At 47.9% G+C, this 17,582-nt stretch overlaps 1 protein-coding gene across 4 annotated transcripts in view; it reads right to left on the reverse strand.

The window, feature by feature from the left end:
• Window positions 1–3,523: 3,523 nt before the first annotated feature.
• The window catches only part of SLC6A14 (solute carrier family 6 member 14), a 28,420-nt gene continuing 14,361 nt past the window's right edge, over window positions 3,524–17,582 (reverse strand). For 2 of the 4 annotated variants that reach the window (XM_073358560.1, XM_073358559.1), the window contains 8 exons: window positions 15,848–15,988; window positions 14,222–14,450; window positions 13,206–13,331; window positions 12,532–12,650; window positions 11,212–11,311; window positions 10,600–10,709; window positions 9,399–9,566; window positions 3,524–5,489 (listed from right to left, as the gene is read on the reverse strand). In XM_073358560.1, the coding sequence (XP_073214661.1) occupies window positions 5,340–5,489; window positions 9,399–9,566; window positions 10,600–10,709; window positions 11,212–11,311; window positions 12,532–12,650; window positions 13,206–13,331; window positions 14,222–14,450; window positions 15,848–15,988 (1,143 nt within the window). In that variant the 3' untranslated portion in view covers window positions 3,524–5,339. Of the gene's footprint in view, window positions 5,490–9,398; window positions 9,567–9,949; window positions 10,064–10,599; window positions 10,710–11,211; window positions 11,312–12,531; window positions 12,651–13,205; window positions 13,332–14,221; window positions 14,451–15,847; window positions 15,989–17,582 lie in introns of those variants that run through there. The other 2 variants (XM_073358564.1, XM_073358563.1) reach the window with 2 other exon arrangements.

The following is a 17,582-nucleotide window of genomic DNA, read 5'->3' on the forward strand; positions in this document are numbered from 1 at the left end:
TGCATGCAGCTCCCATCAGCTTGTCTCCATGTGCCGAACTACACAGCTTCCCTGCAACGCCCTTTAAGCTGCCAGGAGTGTTGTGGTAGGAGACACCCCCCGCCCCCCAGAAATGGATGAGACAACTGGGGAGCTGAACACATATTTGCTTGAATCACTCTGCCACAAAAATGCGGCAGTTGGTGCCAGCCCCTTAGGAATGCACAGGGGCCACGCTGCCAGGTGTAGCAGCTAAAGCAAAAGCAAATGTCTGTCCATTGATCACAAGGGAAAATACCTTTGTGCCTCAGTGTATCCGGAGGGGTGGTCGGGGGCCTGCCAGCTGAGAGGAGTGCAGGGGAAGCCATTGTTTTTCGATGGCATGTTTTGCGGTAATTGCTGCCTCGTTTGCACTGAGCATTCTGCAAGGCCAGCGGGAGGGGGGCATTGCTTCGGTTTCCCTTTATTCATTGCTCCTTCCTTCTGCCCATGACTGTGTCGGGGCGGTGGGTCTCATGGCCCGGGAAGCAGCGCCCCCACACACCCGTAGTAAGGTTACGTTCTAGTCACGGGCATTTTTAGTAAAAGTCAGGGACAGGTCACAGGCAGCAAACAAAAATTCACAGCCAGTGACCTGTCCATGACTTTTACTAAAAACACCTGTGACTAAAACTTGGGCGGGGAGGATCATGGCGAATTTTCATGCATCACCCAAGTGTGAAGAAGAGCAATAGATACCATGAATCTGATTCCGGTCTCAGGGACACGAATGTAAATCGGGAGTAATGGCAATGAGGTAAAACTGCTGTGAAATGGGTGTGAGGCCAGAATCAGACCAAGAAATTTAGCTACAAGCATTTCTGCTTTCAAATGAAATCCTCAGTGAAGCCTCTCATGAACACAAAGAAGAGCGTAAGCTAGGGGCCACCTCTGAGTCTAACAGTCCGTATTAGGCGTGGCGGCAGACTCTGGAATACAACAAACAGCGTGCGTACCTTGCCATCTCTTCCCCAGCGCTGTGCCATGATACTGCATCTTAGGAGTGCACCTGAGCCAGAGAGGAAACAGAAAAAGCAGCAAACCCACACTGTCCCCTACTGGCCAAACACCAACATGCACCGTGACTAGAGAGTAAAACACCCCACCCAAGGGCATTCCGTAGACATTAATTAGGGAAGGAAGGAAGGGGTTTTGGTCAAAAAAGGAGGAGGGGATTTGACAAAAAATAGCTATTGACCTTATGAAAATGTTCACATCATTCAAAAGCTTCTCACTCTACTACCAACAATCAAAACTCACATTTTCATTTGGATTCAAACCGAATGGAATCGAAGTGATGGTTCTGTTTGGTTTTTCTGCCTTTTCATAGATATTTAGGTCAGAAGGGACCATTATGATCATCTAGTCTGACCTCCTGCACAATGCAGGCCACAGAATTTCACCCACCACTCCTAAAAAAGACCTCACACCTATATCTGTGCTATTGAAGTCCTCAAATTGTAGTTTGAAGACCTCAAGGAGCAGAGAATCCTCCAGCAAGTGACCCGTGCCCCATGCTACAGAGGAAGGCGAAAAACCTCCAGGGCCTTCCAATCTGCCCTGGAGGAAAATTCCTTCCCGACCCCAAATATGGCGATCAGCTAAACCCTGAGCATATGGGCAAGATTCATCAGCCAGATACTACAGAAAATTCTTTCCCGGGTAACTTGGATCTTACCCCATCTAAAAACCCATCACAGGCCATTGGGCCTATTTACCATGAATATTTAATTACCAAAACCATGTTATCCCATCATACCATCTCCTCCATAAACTTATCGAGTTTAATCTTAAAGCAAGATAGATCTTTTGCCCCCACTACTTCCCTCGGAAGGCTATTCCAAAACTTCACTCCTCTGATGGTTAGAAACCTTCGTCTAATTTCTAATCTAAATTTCCTAGTGGCCAGTTTATATCCATTTGTTCTTGTGTCCACATTGGTATTGAGTTTAAATAATTCCTCTCCCTCTCTGGTATTTATCCCTCTGATATATTTTCCCTCCCCCCTGCCCCAAAGAGAGAGAAAGAGGGGAAAGGAATTTAAAAAAAAACAAACAAAAGTATTTGGCTCAATTCAATTCAGTTTGCATCAAGAGGAAATTGTTTGTTTTCAATGATTTCTTCCAAAAGGGGGAAAAAAGATTTTGAACAAAACAAACCATTTCCTTTCTGTTTGGAATATTTTGCAAAGGAGAATTCCCATTGTTTGACCAGCCCTGATGCGAGCAGGGTGCTGAGCCCAGCTTTAATGGACTGTGCCCTCCCCCAGGAGCTGTGCTGGAGATAGCTCAATCGACTCCCGAAGAACGAGGACTGAATGGGTGAGGAGACAGCACCTGTCTCAGCTGTTAGGCCAAGGGCTGTGGTGGGGGAATCTTGGCTCCTAAAGACATGGAAGGAATTGTGCCCCACCAGGAGTGGCAGCAAGGGGCTATGCCAGCCACCAGGGCTCTGTAGTCTCGGGAGTGATTTCCCAAGAGTCCCACGATTTCCCAAGAGTGGGTTTGGCCCATATGGCTTGGCCTGATTCCCCAGGCTCTAGGGAAGCTGCTTGCTGTCTCATTTATGGGCCGCACATGGGAGGCCGAGCTGCGATAGGATCATGAAAGTGATTCAGGGAGTTCCAGCCAGGGAAGTGCTGCACGAAGAGGATGAGGAGAGATGTCCTGGCTGCTGCAGCTGGTGGAGATCCCAGCAGTATGGCACGTTTGCGGTACACGGAGAGGGGTGTATTATCCACTTTCTCCAAAGCCCCTGTTTACCCTCTGCTGAGCCTCTGGGTCATGTTTTGGGCTGGATTCACTTTCCCCCCATTTGGGGTATGACATTCTATTTATAGCTTAACCTCTGGATTCTTTCTCTGCTCCTTCCCTTGCCCGGCACAGATCACTGCCCCTCCTCACACCTTGCCAGCTCTTCTGCTTGGTGCAAGGCAAGCTGGAGCCAGGGAGATTCTCACTCCCAGCCTCTCTCTGTCCCCAGCCTCCCACTGGAGAGCAGCTCCCGGACCATGGGGTTGGTGCCATGAAAACCCTGGCCCCAGAGCCTAGAGGCTGCTCTAACATATTCAAGCTAATAGCTTCCAAGGGGGCTGTTTGCCAGCCCAGGAGCAACAGTGCACTCCAGCCAAGCCTCCAGCTTGCCCCATCTCCCCAGGGCAGCTGGGATCAGGTGACACAGGACCTGACTACATGGGCTCAGTGATAGCCATACACTTCTCCATGCTGGAGGAATTGCCAGCTAGGGAAACCAGGCTGCTATCTGGGCCCTCTGCGCTGGGTCTGGATTGTAGCTCATGACCAGGTCTGTTATGTCTGTTCCTGGCTTCCACAGTAAAACACCTCCAGGATGGGGCTTCCCTCATCCCCACTTCAGGACACCGCAGTCTTGCTGCACTACAAAGCTGCTCTGACAATCTCAGGTAAGAACCGCTGGTGCTTTCTTTAGGTGATTTTCTACCCAGTGGGAGACAAGAGAGACCAGTTGGATCATCTGGTTCCAAAAGTTGTAAAAACTCTACATTTTATTTGCTAAAAACAGTAACACGATAGTTAATTTATCATAAAAATGCCAGTTCAAAATGTAGGTCTGTGTATACAGCACAGCCAGCCCTCAGCTCTCCGGCCCAACCCCAGCCCAGAATTAGTAAGATACCACTGAGCGGATCCGGTACTTGATCACCCTGCCATCTTGTTTCAAAAAAAAACAACCCAGAGTTAACATGCGGGAAAAATAAATCCCACCCAACTTTTTAAATAATGCAAAATAGAAATCCTCTATTCTACAGGCACAAGTTTCAATTGTTCATTTAATATGATTTCTGTGTGGGGCTGGGCTTTCCAGGCAATGTCTGCATGGTCAGCACCCCTTAGCCAGACCACCCATTCCATATTTGGCAGCAAATGAAAGAACAAATTCAATGCTCCGAAATCTCACGAGATTTGGTGTTTGTTCTTAAAGATACAGCTCCTGGAGTCATGTGATTATGTGCAAACCTCAGCTTTCATTTAAAAAGCAAAGTAAGTTTCTAGCCCCATCAATGCTAAGAAGAGCTGAAAACTGTGAACCCTAAAGCCACAAACACCAGAAGGCAAATAAAAGAACCCAACTCTCATGGTTTTTAAGCCAATCCCATGATTTTGGGGGTCCCCACTCATGATTTTGGAGTGGTTGAGGCTGGTGTTGTTGCAAATGCTGAATGGCAATTATAACCTACACTCAGGGTGAAATTCTGCTCTCCTGTGCAGATCACCAGCACAAGGTCTGGGCCACACTTAAGTCCCACCTGTGCTCTTTGTTGAAGGCTTAAGTAGCATGCAGGCCTGGTGCGGCGCCCCTGGCCAGGCGGAGCTTTGCCTTGAGTGTGGGCTCCAGAGAAGGGAAGGATGGGTAAAGCCGTGCGTAGTGCAGGAAAAACAGAAGGACCAAAAGCTGCAGGGTGAAAGTTTCTACTGCAGTGTCTGTGCTAAGGAAGCTGGGGTTGCGAGGACCAGACAAGTGAATGCTGACCGTATTTACACCATACCAAAAGGTGACCCCGGAGGAATTCCCGTGGAAACAATGATAACTCTATGGGAACTTCCCTCGCCACTTTCTATCCTCATCAGCAAGGCAGCTTGTCACCCCTCAATGTCGAGAGACACAAATGACACAGATGCACGCTTTTCTCAGCACCAATAGGGGGGAGGGATAGCTCAGTGGTTTGAGCATTGACCTGCTAAACCCAGGGTTGCGAGTTCAATCCTTGAGGGGGGCCATTTAGGTATCTGGGGCAAAAATTGGGGATTAGTCCTGCTTTGAGCAGGGGGTTGGACTAGATGACCTCCTGAGGTCCCTTCCAACCCTGATATTCTATGAAAAGCCCTGAGAAACCTGAGGAAGGCCCAGACAGCAGCAATTATTCACTTCCCCTGGGCTGCTGAGCCAGAGAGCAGCAACCTATCAGCCTGAGCTGTGCGCCAGCTCCGGAAAACAGAGCGCGCAGGGAGGTGCCTTGGGATCCTGGCTTGTTGGTATGTGCCCAGCGCAGAGCCCCGCGGCCCAAGCCCTGTGCAATACATCCTCCCTTAGCAGCATCTGCAGGCCAGCTGCACTACAGACTGCTCCCAGTCCCTACGTTCTGAGAGGCTGGAGTGTATTTTCCTGCCCTCCCAGCCCGTGGGCTTGAGCTTTCCTCTCTACTTCATGCCCTGCTCCTCCCTGTACAGGCAGAGCTAACAATAAATAGTATGGCTTTCAATATTTTGAATCACTATTTTCCAACATTAAACAAAAAGAAAATACATTTGTGTTAAAAAATAATGCAGCCCAGGGCAGGCGTCTCATTGCAGCTTGTGCACGAAGCCATCCACAGTGGGGATCTCCTGGTCTCTTTCCTTGTGGGGATCTACCATGTGGCTGTACCTTTCTCCTCGGTGACATTCCAGGAAGGGTCCCCAGTTAGCAGCTGGCCGGCAGCAGCTCACAATACGCTGGGAAGCAAAAAATACAGTCCCCAAAGGGGATTTAATTTCTTCGTTGTTTCTGCTGATATTTCCTTGCAGGTTTTTATTCTCTGCACCATGCTTTATTTGGTACATTTTGCTGAACAGTGGGGAGAAATCGAAACACTGACCTCCCCGCGCCCCAAAACCCACCTCAGGTACAAAATCAAAGCAATCCAAACATTTGGTTACAAATCACAAGTGCCCAGGAAGTTCAGCTGCATTTAAAGCTCGTTCTGCAAGAGTGCCTGGGCTGATGGACTTGTGCTAGTGTAATGCCGACAGACCCCGGTCGTCAGCGGTGGGGGGGCGGGGTCTCTGGAGCTTAGTGCATGAGCCTCTACCGCATGAGCTAAAAGCCAGCCGGCTGCTAGCTAAGGCTACAGAGAGAGAAAATGAGTCTGCTCGAAGTGATCTCGGTGCCACTACCGAACACCACCCCCAGGAGGTGCGTGGGTTACACTAGCAGAGGTCCCTCCCCTACACATCTTGTTTGCTCTCCGCTGCTTCCCTTGCAGCTGCCCCGTGCTCACTCCATGGTGAAAGGTGACATCCGAAATAGGTGACCGTTTCCCCGTTCCTCCTCTTCCCTGTCTCCATCTTTTGTCCTGCAGCTCAATTCATCTGCATGCTGCAATCCTATTTGCTGAAATTAAATGAGCTGAAGAACAAAGGGATATAAACTGGCCATTGACAAGTTTAGGCTTGAAATTAGACGAAGGTTTCTACCATCAGAGGAGTGAAGTTCTGGAGCAGCCTTCCAAGGGAAGCAGTGGGGGCAAAAAACCTAACCAGCGTCAAGCCCGAGCTCGATAAATTTGTGGAGGGATGGTATGATGAGACTGCTCGCAATGGCGTGTAGCCGACCTGCTACACACAGCAAATCTCTCCAATGGCTGGTGATGGGACGGGCTCCGAGTTACTCCAGAGAATTCGTTCCCAGGTATCTTGCTGCTGGGTCTCACCCACATGCGCATGGTCTCACTGATCGCCATATTTGAGATCGGGAAGGAATTTTCCCCCGGGTCAGATTGTCAGAGACCCTGGGGGCAGAGTTCCCCCTAATTTTTCCCCACCCATGTGCGGAATGAATTTTATGTGCACCAATATGGAGGCGATATGTGACACATGACCTTCATATCGATGTGCACATAACAAAATTCACGTGGTGGGGGTGGGGCCATGGGGTTCGGAGTGTGGCGGGGGCTCAGGCCTGGGGCAGAGGGTTGGGGTGCAGCGGTGTGAGGGCTCCAGCTGGGGGTGCGGGCTCTGGGTTGGGGCCAGGGATGAGGGGCTCAGGCGTGGGGCCAGGGACGAGGGATTTGGGGTGCAGGAGGGTGCTCTGGGAAAACAGTGAGGAGAGAGGATTCCCCCGCCCCGCAGCTCTCTCTCCCCGCAGAAGCACCTGGGTTGAGGGGGGAGAGGCGCCTCTTCCCGCAGAAGTAGTTCTGGGGTTGGGCTGCAGGATAGGCATCCCTTCCCGGACCCCAGCAGGTCCGGGCCAGGGGAGGGCTGCCCTGGCCGCACCTGGGGCCGGGCCACCCCAGCTGCACCTGGGGCCACCCTGGCCACGCCTGGGTCTGGGCGGGCGCCCCGACCGCCAGTCTGGGCTGCAGCAGAGTTGGGGCTGGGGGAGGGGCGCTGCAGCAGGTTGGGGCCGGGCTAGGTGGGGGCCAAGGGAGGGGTGCCCCGCGCCCAGCCGCGGCAGGTCCCCAGGAGGGTTCCCTGAGCACCTGTGTGGCACTAGGTAGGCTGCTCTGTGGCCCCGCAGCTTACAGGGAACTTAGCCGGGGCGGGGGCAGGGTTTGCCTTCCTCTGCAGCCTGGGGCACAGGGTCTCTTGCAGGCTTAAACTCGTGTAAATGGTGGGTTCTCTGTCCCTTGACGTCTTTAAACCATGCTTTGAGGACGTCAGTTACTCAGTCCGAGGCTAGGGGGTCAATTACAGGAGTGGGTGGGTGAAGCTCTGTGGCCTGCAAGATGATCATGATGGTACCTTCTGGCCTTCGAGTCTAGGAGCTGGCAAATACGCCCGGGCCTGGGCACACTGCCAGCCGGACCAGGCTATTATCCAGGCACTATCCGATATATGAGAGGTACATCGATGATATTTTCATCCTCTGCACAGATGACTTAAGCTCCCTCATCAATTTTCACCACAACTTCAACCACCACCAGCCGTCCATTGAACTCTCTCCGGAGCACTCCCACACTGGCATCAACTTCCTGAACATCGTGATCAGCTTCAACAACGGAACCCCTCAGACAAGTGTATGCAAGACACCCACAGATCACCACACCTACTTTCGCAGATCCAGTAACCGCTCCAAACACACCAAGAGATCTGTTATCTACAGCCAGGTACTCAGATACCACAGAATAGTCTTCCAGGAGAAAGTCTGGAATATACACCTTAAAACATTTAAAACTGCCTTCACCATACAAGGACACTCTACCTGAGAAGTAGATCACATCATGGAACAGGCCACCAAAATCCCCAGAAAGAAACTGTTTCAATACAGAAATAAGACCCCCCTCCAACCGCACACCCCTCGTTGTCCCCTACCATCTCACACTGGAACCCATATGGGGTAACATCAAACAATTACACCCCCACTCAATGGGAACCCTATTTGGAAAGAAATATTTCCTGAACCCCCTCTTCTGGCCATCAAACCACCCCCCAGCCTCTCCAAGCTCATCATCACAAGCAAGCACCTCACAGACCAGAACACACCAACTAGTTGGAGCTTGGTCCTGCTTTGAGCAGGGGGTTGGACTAGGTGACGTCCTGAGGTCCCTTCCAACCTTGATATTCTATGAAAGCAGCACCAGACCCTGCCAGAACAATTGATGCAAAACCTGCAGACATAGCTCCACGATACGATGATCATCACCCCCACAACACACCTTTCAAGATCCACGGTCCTACACAAGCCTATCACAACGTGTGGTGTACCTCATCCAGTGCATTAAATGCCCAATTACACCTGTGTGTGTGAAACCCGACAATCACTATGCTCTCGAATGAGCTCACACAGGAAAATGATAAAAGGCAAAAACACTGTCACCTGTGGGTGAGCACTTTTCCCAAAGCGATCACTCTACATCTGACCTCTCGGTCCTCGTCCTCCAGGGAAATCTGCACAAACACCTTCAAAAGACGAGCCTAGGAGCTTAAATTAATCACTTTGCTAGACACTAAAAAACATGGTCTTAATAAAGACACTGGATTTATGGCTTATTACAACAATCTATACCCACTACTCCCCTCCCCTTTTTGTCCTGTGACTACAGGGGTGTTAATGGGCCATTTTACCTTGAATGGTCCCTCAGAATATGTGCTAATTACTTATGCTAAACTATCGGTTTGACCCTGTATTTAGCTCTGACACTCTCAGAACCTTTCCCAGGCCTGAAGAGCTCTGTGTATTTTGAAAGCTTGTCTCTCTCACCAAGAGAAGTTGGTCACCCACTTTGTCTCTTCCTCAATCCGAACCCTCATTAACTACAGTGGGATGGGGCCCGAGTGAAGATGCGAGCGTGACTGTAGATTTGAAATTGCATAGTTCAGCACTGGAATAACAATGGAAACAGTAAATGAGACCATGAAGATCAGGACGGACTGCATGTCTTTACCACAGGGAAACACTGACCACTGCCAAATGACTATGAAATTCCAAGGGAATTACTGATTGCCTTCGTATGACAGCCAATCGGGCCAAATTCATCTCTGCCAATGCCAGGGATTTGTTTTGATCCAACAAGTTTATCTGATTAATGTGAGAAGTCAGGGTCTGATCCTGCCCCCAGTGAAGTCACTGTAAGTGTCCCCATTAACTTCCATCAGGACAGCTGACCCTGTGGTCCTATTGCAAATGTTCTCTTAGGCCCTCACCTGCCACAGGTTTCCTTGAGCTTTCACTATTTTTACAATTGCAACAATGGGAATCCAGATGATGCAGAAGACAATCATACACCAGCCCACAGCAGTTCCCCATGCAGGGTATTCGACTGAGCCATACTTGGGAGGTGAAAATGCGACCAAAGACCAGCATAAAATCACCTGTTAAAAAAAAGAAGAGGGAGAAAACTTGACTAAAGCTCAGACTGATTTGTACTGATTACAGAACACACAATTTACCAGTTTATCTCCAAGTGAACCGCTGCTGCTTTGACAGCAATCTAAGGTGCTTTCTGTAGACAGTCTCTGGCTTGCAGTTCAGGGTTTTGTTTCCAAATGTGGTCAGGCAATAAGCATCATCATGCATCGCCCCCTACTGACCTATAAGTATCCATTGACATGCATGCATACGCTTTCCGTATTTTTTTATATCTAAACACCCGTGTTGCTCGGAAATCCGCATAGCTCGGCAGGCACATTTCTCACACATTCGGTTTGCATGCACAGCCATGCTCTGAGGATGTGGAAGGGATGACTCACTATACCTCTATGCGCTAGTCGAATGTTTACAGGATTGGGGCAAAGAATGCTGAGTTAAGTTCTGGAGAACATTCCTGCACAGGTAAGATATTTATATTAGGCATTTCCTCACGGGTATCCTAGAGAGATTAGAGATAATGTTGTTGCTAGAAAGGGATATGCAACAGTTGCAGGTGTGGGGTTTTTTTGTTGTTGTTTTTTTTACATAGTGCACATATTAAAGATCAGAAGCACACGAGAGCACAAAGTAGCAATGATCTGAAAGAACCTGAAGAGTAAGGGATGTGCCGAATGTGCATTCCTTAACTCTTGAGTTGCTAGGCACTGGCCCAGTGCAGAGGAGCCACCCCGGGCTGTTTTAAATTTCAGCCCCAGTTGCAATGGCCCGGCACTGCCAGAGCACAGGGCACCAGTCACGTGTCCTGTGCCCAGGGCGGGACGCTTCGCAGGGATGGCGTCTGAGTTGCCACAATGGCTCACCACCACCCACGTTTCTTCCACGTGTGGAGACTCCTCAGCTGGCCTGTTACACTGGCTTTAAAACAGGCTCAAAGGGGCCAAAGATGCAGCCCCAAATCTCTACATGGAAACTGTTCAACCTGGAATGAATATGTTCTTGGCCAAAAACTCAAAGTAGTTCAACCGTGGTACTTACACATAAGAGAACAGGGGTAATGAAGAACCAGCATGCTCTCCACCACAGCCAGAACCACCAGCTCTTCTTTCCAATCATCATTTCAATGTCTTGGATAAATCTGTTTCCTCCTGTTGAAAGATGGCCAAAGAGTGCACTGTAAGATTGGGGTCTAGAACATGGGTTTTATGATGTACAGAAAGCAAGTATAAGGAGCTTTACAAAGCATGGATGCATTGCTCCTTATAATTATCAGTTCATGGAGGATAGGTCCAGAAATGGCTATTTGCCAGGATGGGCAGTGATGAAACCCCATGCTCTGAGCGTCCTTAGCCTCTGAGTGCCAGAAGCCGGGAGTGGACAACAGGGTATGGATCACTCAGTGATTGCCCTGTTCTGTTCATTCCCTTTGAAGCATCTGGCATTAGCCACTTCAGAAGACAGGATACTGGATGGACCTTTGATCTGACCCAGTATGGCCATTCTTATGCTCTAATGATTTGGAACAGGAGATATTTTTAACCATTGAGATATTATGCAAATTTTTCTGTAGCATGTTTTGTTTTTATGACTGTGATATGACCAGGATTATTTGCATTGCCACAGCTTGATTTTCCAGTGTCAGTGATTTACCATAAATCCAGCTAATGCCCATTATTTCCAGGACCGCTGCAAAAAGGATCCCCCATCCAGCACAGAAATGATCCACTAGGTTAACCCAGTAAATTCCTGCCTGCAAAACAAACAATAAAGAGCTAGCTTTTCACCCCGTGCTAGTAACCTTTTGCATGGCAATACGAGGAATTCATGCCAGCTGAATTCAACCTCAGTCTGGGCTTTTGTTTAAAACCCCCATTTTCCAGGGGTAGATCTCATTCATTGCACATTACTTGATTTCAATATTTATATTTACACAGACAAGTGCATTTTATGGCATACTACTGATCACTATTGTAATAACAAAGCACATGTAAAAACACACATGAGGGGACAGCAGGGTTTGAACCTGAGACCCTGAGTGCCATAACATCAGCTTTTGAGGATGGCGCTAAAGGAGTAACACTAGCAATATGCTGAATATGCTGCTGAAGTTGACTTTTATCCTCTGTTATGCACCAGCCACTAGAGGGGGACAAAGACCCAGAAGTTCCTCGTGTGGGCTACACACAAATATGAACACACCTATAAAATAGTATGATAGGAAATAAGTGGAGGGGGAATTACTGAATATTATCCCATAGCTCTTGCCACAGGTTCATTAGGGTTAACTTCTTTTGGGGCAGCAACTTTCTCATTGTAATTACATATGTAAAACTATCTTTTTGGATATGGCCCTTAAAAAAATCACTCTTGACATCTTAAAAAGCAATCGTCCCAAGGAAGTACATTCAGTGAACTGAAAAAATACAATCACTATATTTTAGGGGCTAACCTGACTAGCTGAAGAAGCTTTTTAGCTACTGATTTTCTGTGAGCTGAATATACCAGTTCTAGAGAGCTGCCATCTTTGGTAATCAATTCTGAATGATAAAACTATCAATATCCACTTGCAGTTCCTACGCTGCTGCAGGCATGGTGGATAAATGTTCAAGATTACACAAATTAATCTCCTGAACTGAAGAAAAAAATTAAATCAACGGCTCAGACACTAAAAACAGCTCACAAATTATCAGCTGACAAAGACTCCCATTTAAAAAATTATAGTCATTTCAGAGGACTGGATTCTGCAAATACTGCCATTAGGACTTCTTGTATGCATAAATTAAGCATGTCCATAGGTGTTTGCAGAACTGGGGGCATGGAGGTCACCTCTCTCAGAACAAACACACACAGGACTATGCTGCTAGCAGGGATTTTCTTGTCACAAGGGGAAATGGTGTATTGTCTTGTACAAATCCTCCCACCAGCTGAATCATAATTAAACCCATTGCCAACAAAGAGTTAATGTTATACCTGAGTGACACAGAGGAGACCAAGAAAAAACAGAAGCGTGCACAATCCCAAGGTTACAGGAACCCTCATCTTTTTCATCACCTTGGGGTACATATCTTGTATGGTGGTTGTCACTGTTTCTGCAGAGGAAGAAAGAATTTTACTTGTTGGACATGGGCAGCAAAATGAAGAAATGCAGCTAACTCTATCCGGGAAGCATTTTGTTATTTTAAGAGGAACGGTGTGAATACCTGATTTTTTCGTTCACTGGCTGTTCTGAAAATAAATAAATAGCTAAATAAATTAAAAATTGTCGACTTGAATCCACTTGAAATGAAAATTTTTCAACATGTTCAGCAAACTGAAAAGTTGGAAAAAATCATTCTGCATTGAACAAAACATTTTGTTCAACCTGAAATGTTCAAGCATTTTTTACATTTCTTCAAAATAAAATTGAAGGAAATTTTTAAACAACATGTAATTGAAAATTGAAAAATTAAAATGTTTCATCTGGAAAATGTCAAAGTGAAATATTTGATTTTTGGAAGGGTTTGTGTGGGGGATGTCACTGAAACAATTCAATTAAATTAACACAAATTCTTTAAATGTTTTGGTTAATCCAAATATGCGGGTTTTTTTGGGTGGAAAAATCAGCTGACAAATTTGACTCAGCTCTAATGTCACGTCTTACTCACCTATGGAAGCAAACTGAGAGTCAAGCCCCAACAGTAAAAGCATGAAGAAAAATAAAAAGGACCAAAGAGGGGCAACTGGTAACTTGGAGAGAGCCGATGGATAGGCAACAAATGCCAAATCAAACCCTGAAATAGGGGAGGAGAAGATACATTATCATCGTGACCCACTCAGTGCAAAATTGACTCATTTCTCTTAAACTTAAATAATGGGAAATTATATCAGAATTTGGAATACAAAAAGTGAGGTGTTAAAGTCAATGGAAGTTTTGCTATTGGCTATAACCAAAGCAGGATGTAGCCTGAAATTGTTGAACCAAACTCCGCCAAAGCTTTTAGCTGTGGCCGAATAGGATTGCAGAAATACGAACCACATTTCATTACTTTCATTCAGATTTGAATAGGCTAATATTTCAGGCAGATCCTGAACGAGAAAGAATTCAAATAGCCAAATGGGAAGGTTTAGGTTCTTAAATAGATGAGAGGTGAAATTCCCCCTGGTGAGAAGGTCTGGTCTTCCCAAAGGCCTGTGTGCTACTTTAGAACGACTTAAGCCCTATTTTGAGCATTAAACTGTGCAAAGGCCTTGTGTATGGGGTGAATTTCATCTATAATTTGGAAGATTTACTAACATGTTTGATGCAACAGGACAAATAGAATCAATATCAAGCCTGTATTTTCATTTTTTAAAATGTCCTCTTCTGTTACCTTACGTATCAATCTGTGACTGCTCCTGCCCGTCAGCTGAGACACACTTGATACATAGGGTGGGATTTCCAATAGCACCTGAGTGACTTAGGAGCAGAAGTTCCATTGACTTATGGTGGACAGCATGAAGTCAACTAGTGATGGAAAACGAGGACAAAACGTCCTCCTTCTTTCAAGCCTCTATACGCTGAAAGTGCTTGGCACCAATAAACTACGGTCAGAGCAGCTGAGATTAAACAGGTTTAGAAAACAACTCAAGAGTGTGACAGACAAGAAGTCTTTGTGATGAATACTGAGACTATCAAACAAACCTGAGTCTACAACTTCAGAGACGGGTCTGTCTGCCAGGAAAGCCATATGTCCCAAAACGGAGAATATCGCAAATCCCGCAAACACGCTGGTGATGCAGTTTACTAAACAAACAGCAATGGCATCGGAATAGCAGTTGTTATGGAACTTATTGTAAGAGGAGAGAGCGACCAGGCCCCCCCAGGCCACTGACAGGGAGAAGAATATCTGAGTAGCTGCATCTTTCCAAACCTAAACCAGAAATAATTTGGACGTAGGTTATTATATTATTTACCCCCAAATATTTGTTCTAACCCATTAGGAGTGTCCTGTAAGGGATGCTGCATTTTTTAAAAAAATGTTATGAGAATTTTAGTGAGAAGTGCCATATATCAATGAACCCAGGGAGTGAAGTTTCCTATCCAAAGGGCATGAAGGCTGGTCTTGTGCTTAAGGCACTAGACCAGAACCCAGGAGATCTTGATTCAATTCTTACCTCGGCCATTGACCTCCTGTGTGACCTTGGGCAAAGTCACCTAAATGTTCTGTATCTCAGTTTCCCAATAGGTAAGACCGGTGGGGATAGTACTTTCCTACTGCACAGGAGCGAGGAGAGATGAAATTCACTGAGGTGTCTGGGAGATGCTGAGATATGAACGCCATAGAAATACCAATGTAGAAATAAAACAGACAGCAGAGGCTGGCAACGGTGGAAGCTCCCACACACGTTGTCCCACCCATGCTCCTCAGACTGGGACCTGGGAGAATTGCCTCTATGACTGGGGAGGTAGTCCCTGGTTACACCAATGTTTCAGGTGATGTGCAGCAGACACCCATCCACTGAGAACCAAACTGCACCGGACACCAACCCGCAATAACATGGCAACAGCCATCACTGTGACAGAGGTGAGATCTGAATGGACAGCCAAGCGTGAAAGGCTCTAAGTGCTGTTCCCAGCCCCGGCCAGCCTTTATTATAGCACGCTAGGAAGAACCACACCTGAGCTTTGGTCTTAAAATAGGAGCTGAGGTTGGAGAGAACCTCACAGAAGATCCATGCTAGGAGCAAGTCTCCTCCCTTGCTCCCCACCCCCTATTCTGTCCTGATCTAACTTCCAGTGGAAGGCATAGTTTTAGGTGACCAGTCTAAAATTGAAGCTCAGACACTCATGAAACCTGCAGATAAAATGCCCTGAAATTCATGCCAACCAAAGCAGGCGGCCCTAATACTCACTCTCATGGTGAGACCTTTATCACCAGGCCACAGGGTATGTCCATGTTTAGCGAGTAAAGTTACACACTCCAGAAAAACAGAGGATGGTAACACAGAAACCTCAGCTGTAGCTGTGATAGCAGGCAACCCTACCCGGACCCCTCTTTATTCAAATGATGCAGTGGACTTGCCCTTCTTCTGGATAAATGAGCTCTAGGTGGGGATAGGGGGTTTCACTGTAATTGTGGGTTTCTGGAAGGCATGATCCAATTTTAGATAATCCCTGGAAGGGAGGGATAAGAGGAGTCTGGCTGGTTAAGAAGGAAGCTATTGTATTCTGGAAACCAAGTCACATGCAAGCCTTTATAGGCTTTGAGATTGTGTAATTACCCGCAAGCAAATATTTTATGCATTCAGAACCACCCCTGAGCCTCACCTCTCCCTCCATCAGCTTTGTGATATTGGACTGTGTTCCAATGTAATACTCAATGCCGTCCCGAGCCCCTTCCAAGGTGGCACCTCTGACAAGCAGGATAACGAGGACCACATAGGGAAAGACAGCTGTAAAATAAACCACCTGCCAAGAGAAATGGAGGGAGAGGCATTAGGCTTGGGGGGAAATGCTACGTAAAAATGACCTGGGCCTGAGCCAAACAAACCATTTACTGGATTCAGCTTGGGGCTGGGAAAGTCGGGATTCAAGTCTGGACGTGACCCTTCCCTCATTCTTCTCTACAAATTACCAGTCTGGATTCACAAACTGGGCACAACAGGGGCAAACAAACCTCGTCCAACCTGTCCCGGTGAGCACCTCAGGACCTGCCCAAGCCAGCTGGCTGGCAGCGGCGTATTTACTGAAAACGTCGAACAAAACCATGGGAGCAGATTCAGTTACTGAGCAAAGGGAGCTGTACGCTCTTTGGGGCGGGGACTGTCTGTTTTCCTGCAGTTGTACAGCGCATGGCACAATGGGGTGACAGGCTGTAAAGGGGGGCTCCTATGCGCTAGCATAGTACAAACAAACAAACAAAACAACCAACAAGCCTGGAGGTGGTGCTCATTGCAGGTTTCACGGTCGTTTACGTCCGTAATTGAGCCAGGTTGGCTGGTTCCGCCTTGCTCCAGCATTGCATCATGCTGTAGGATTGCACCCCAACACACTGGCTGCACTGGCATCAAGAGCCTCCTTCTAATGGCCCACGGGACATTCCTGCTCTCCTGCTGGCAGAGAAGGGCCTATAGGCCAAAAGACCCCTAGGAATAGGGAGGAACTACAGTCTGGAATGGAAGCCGCTGTGGCCTAAAGAGACAGGAGAAGGGGACAGAAAATTGTGTTGCGGAGAAGAGTTAGAGGCAGAGAAAAGTGATGGGGGAGCAAGGAGAGAAGGAGACAGACATCATGGGAGGAAAGGAAAGAAAATCGAGTTAGCTAGGAGCAGGAAGACAGAGATCCAGGGGGGCAGACGGAGACAGATATGGGGGCAAGGAACCGGAGGAGCCAGGGAGACGAAGAAACAGATGGGAGCAAAGAGAAGAATGAGAGCAGAATCGGGAGTTAAGAAACTGGGCAAGGGGGCCAGGCCGCACGTAGGAAAATGAGTTAACAGTCGCCCCCTGCCTGAAAGTGGGAGAGGAGCCCTCTTTAGCTGCAGCGGATCCGCCGGCGATCATGGCCTGGGGAGAGGGGGATTTTCAGGCTGGTCAGGGAGCCTGGCTGGATGGGAGGACTTGGGGTTACGAAGGAAAGATCTGTGTGCACTGGTCAGAAGCCTGCTCGAATAATACCAGCAGAGACGCTGTGGCAGGCCGGGCTAGCCACTTGAGTGCATACCCACGGCCATGGGGGGGCTTGTACAGCCCAGGCTGCTGCGGCTTCTCCGTTATGTTACAGGAGCGAGCTAGCTCAAAGCCAGCATCTGCGGGTACTGCAGTCATACCTCTAACTACAGTGTAGACATCGCCTGAGGACTAGCGAGGCCAATCCAGCAGGCTTTTCCCCTCTGGCTGGAGCACTGATGTGCGGTGATGTGTCTCTGTCCAGAAGAGCTGCAGGGCCTGGACTCAGAGCCCGAGTCACAAGAGACTGGGGGCTTTCCCAGGACTTCAGTGGGCCTCACGCCTAGTCCCTGACTACAGCATAGGGGGTTCCCACTGACAGAGACAAGACTTTA

The sequence above is a fragment of the Lepidochelys kempii genome, chromosome 9, assembly GCF_965140285.1.
Source record: "Lepidochelys kempii isolate rLepKem1 chromosome 9, rLepKem1.hap1, whole genome shotgun sequence".
Classification (NCBI taxonomy): domain Eukaryota; kingdom Metazoa; phylum Chordata; order Testudines; family Cheloniidae; genus Lepidochelys; species Lepidochelys kempii.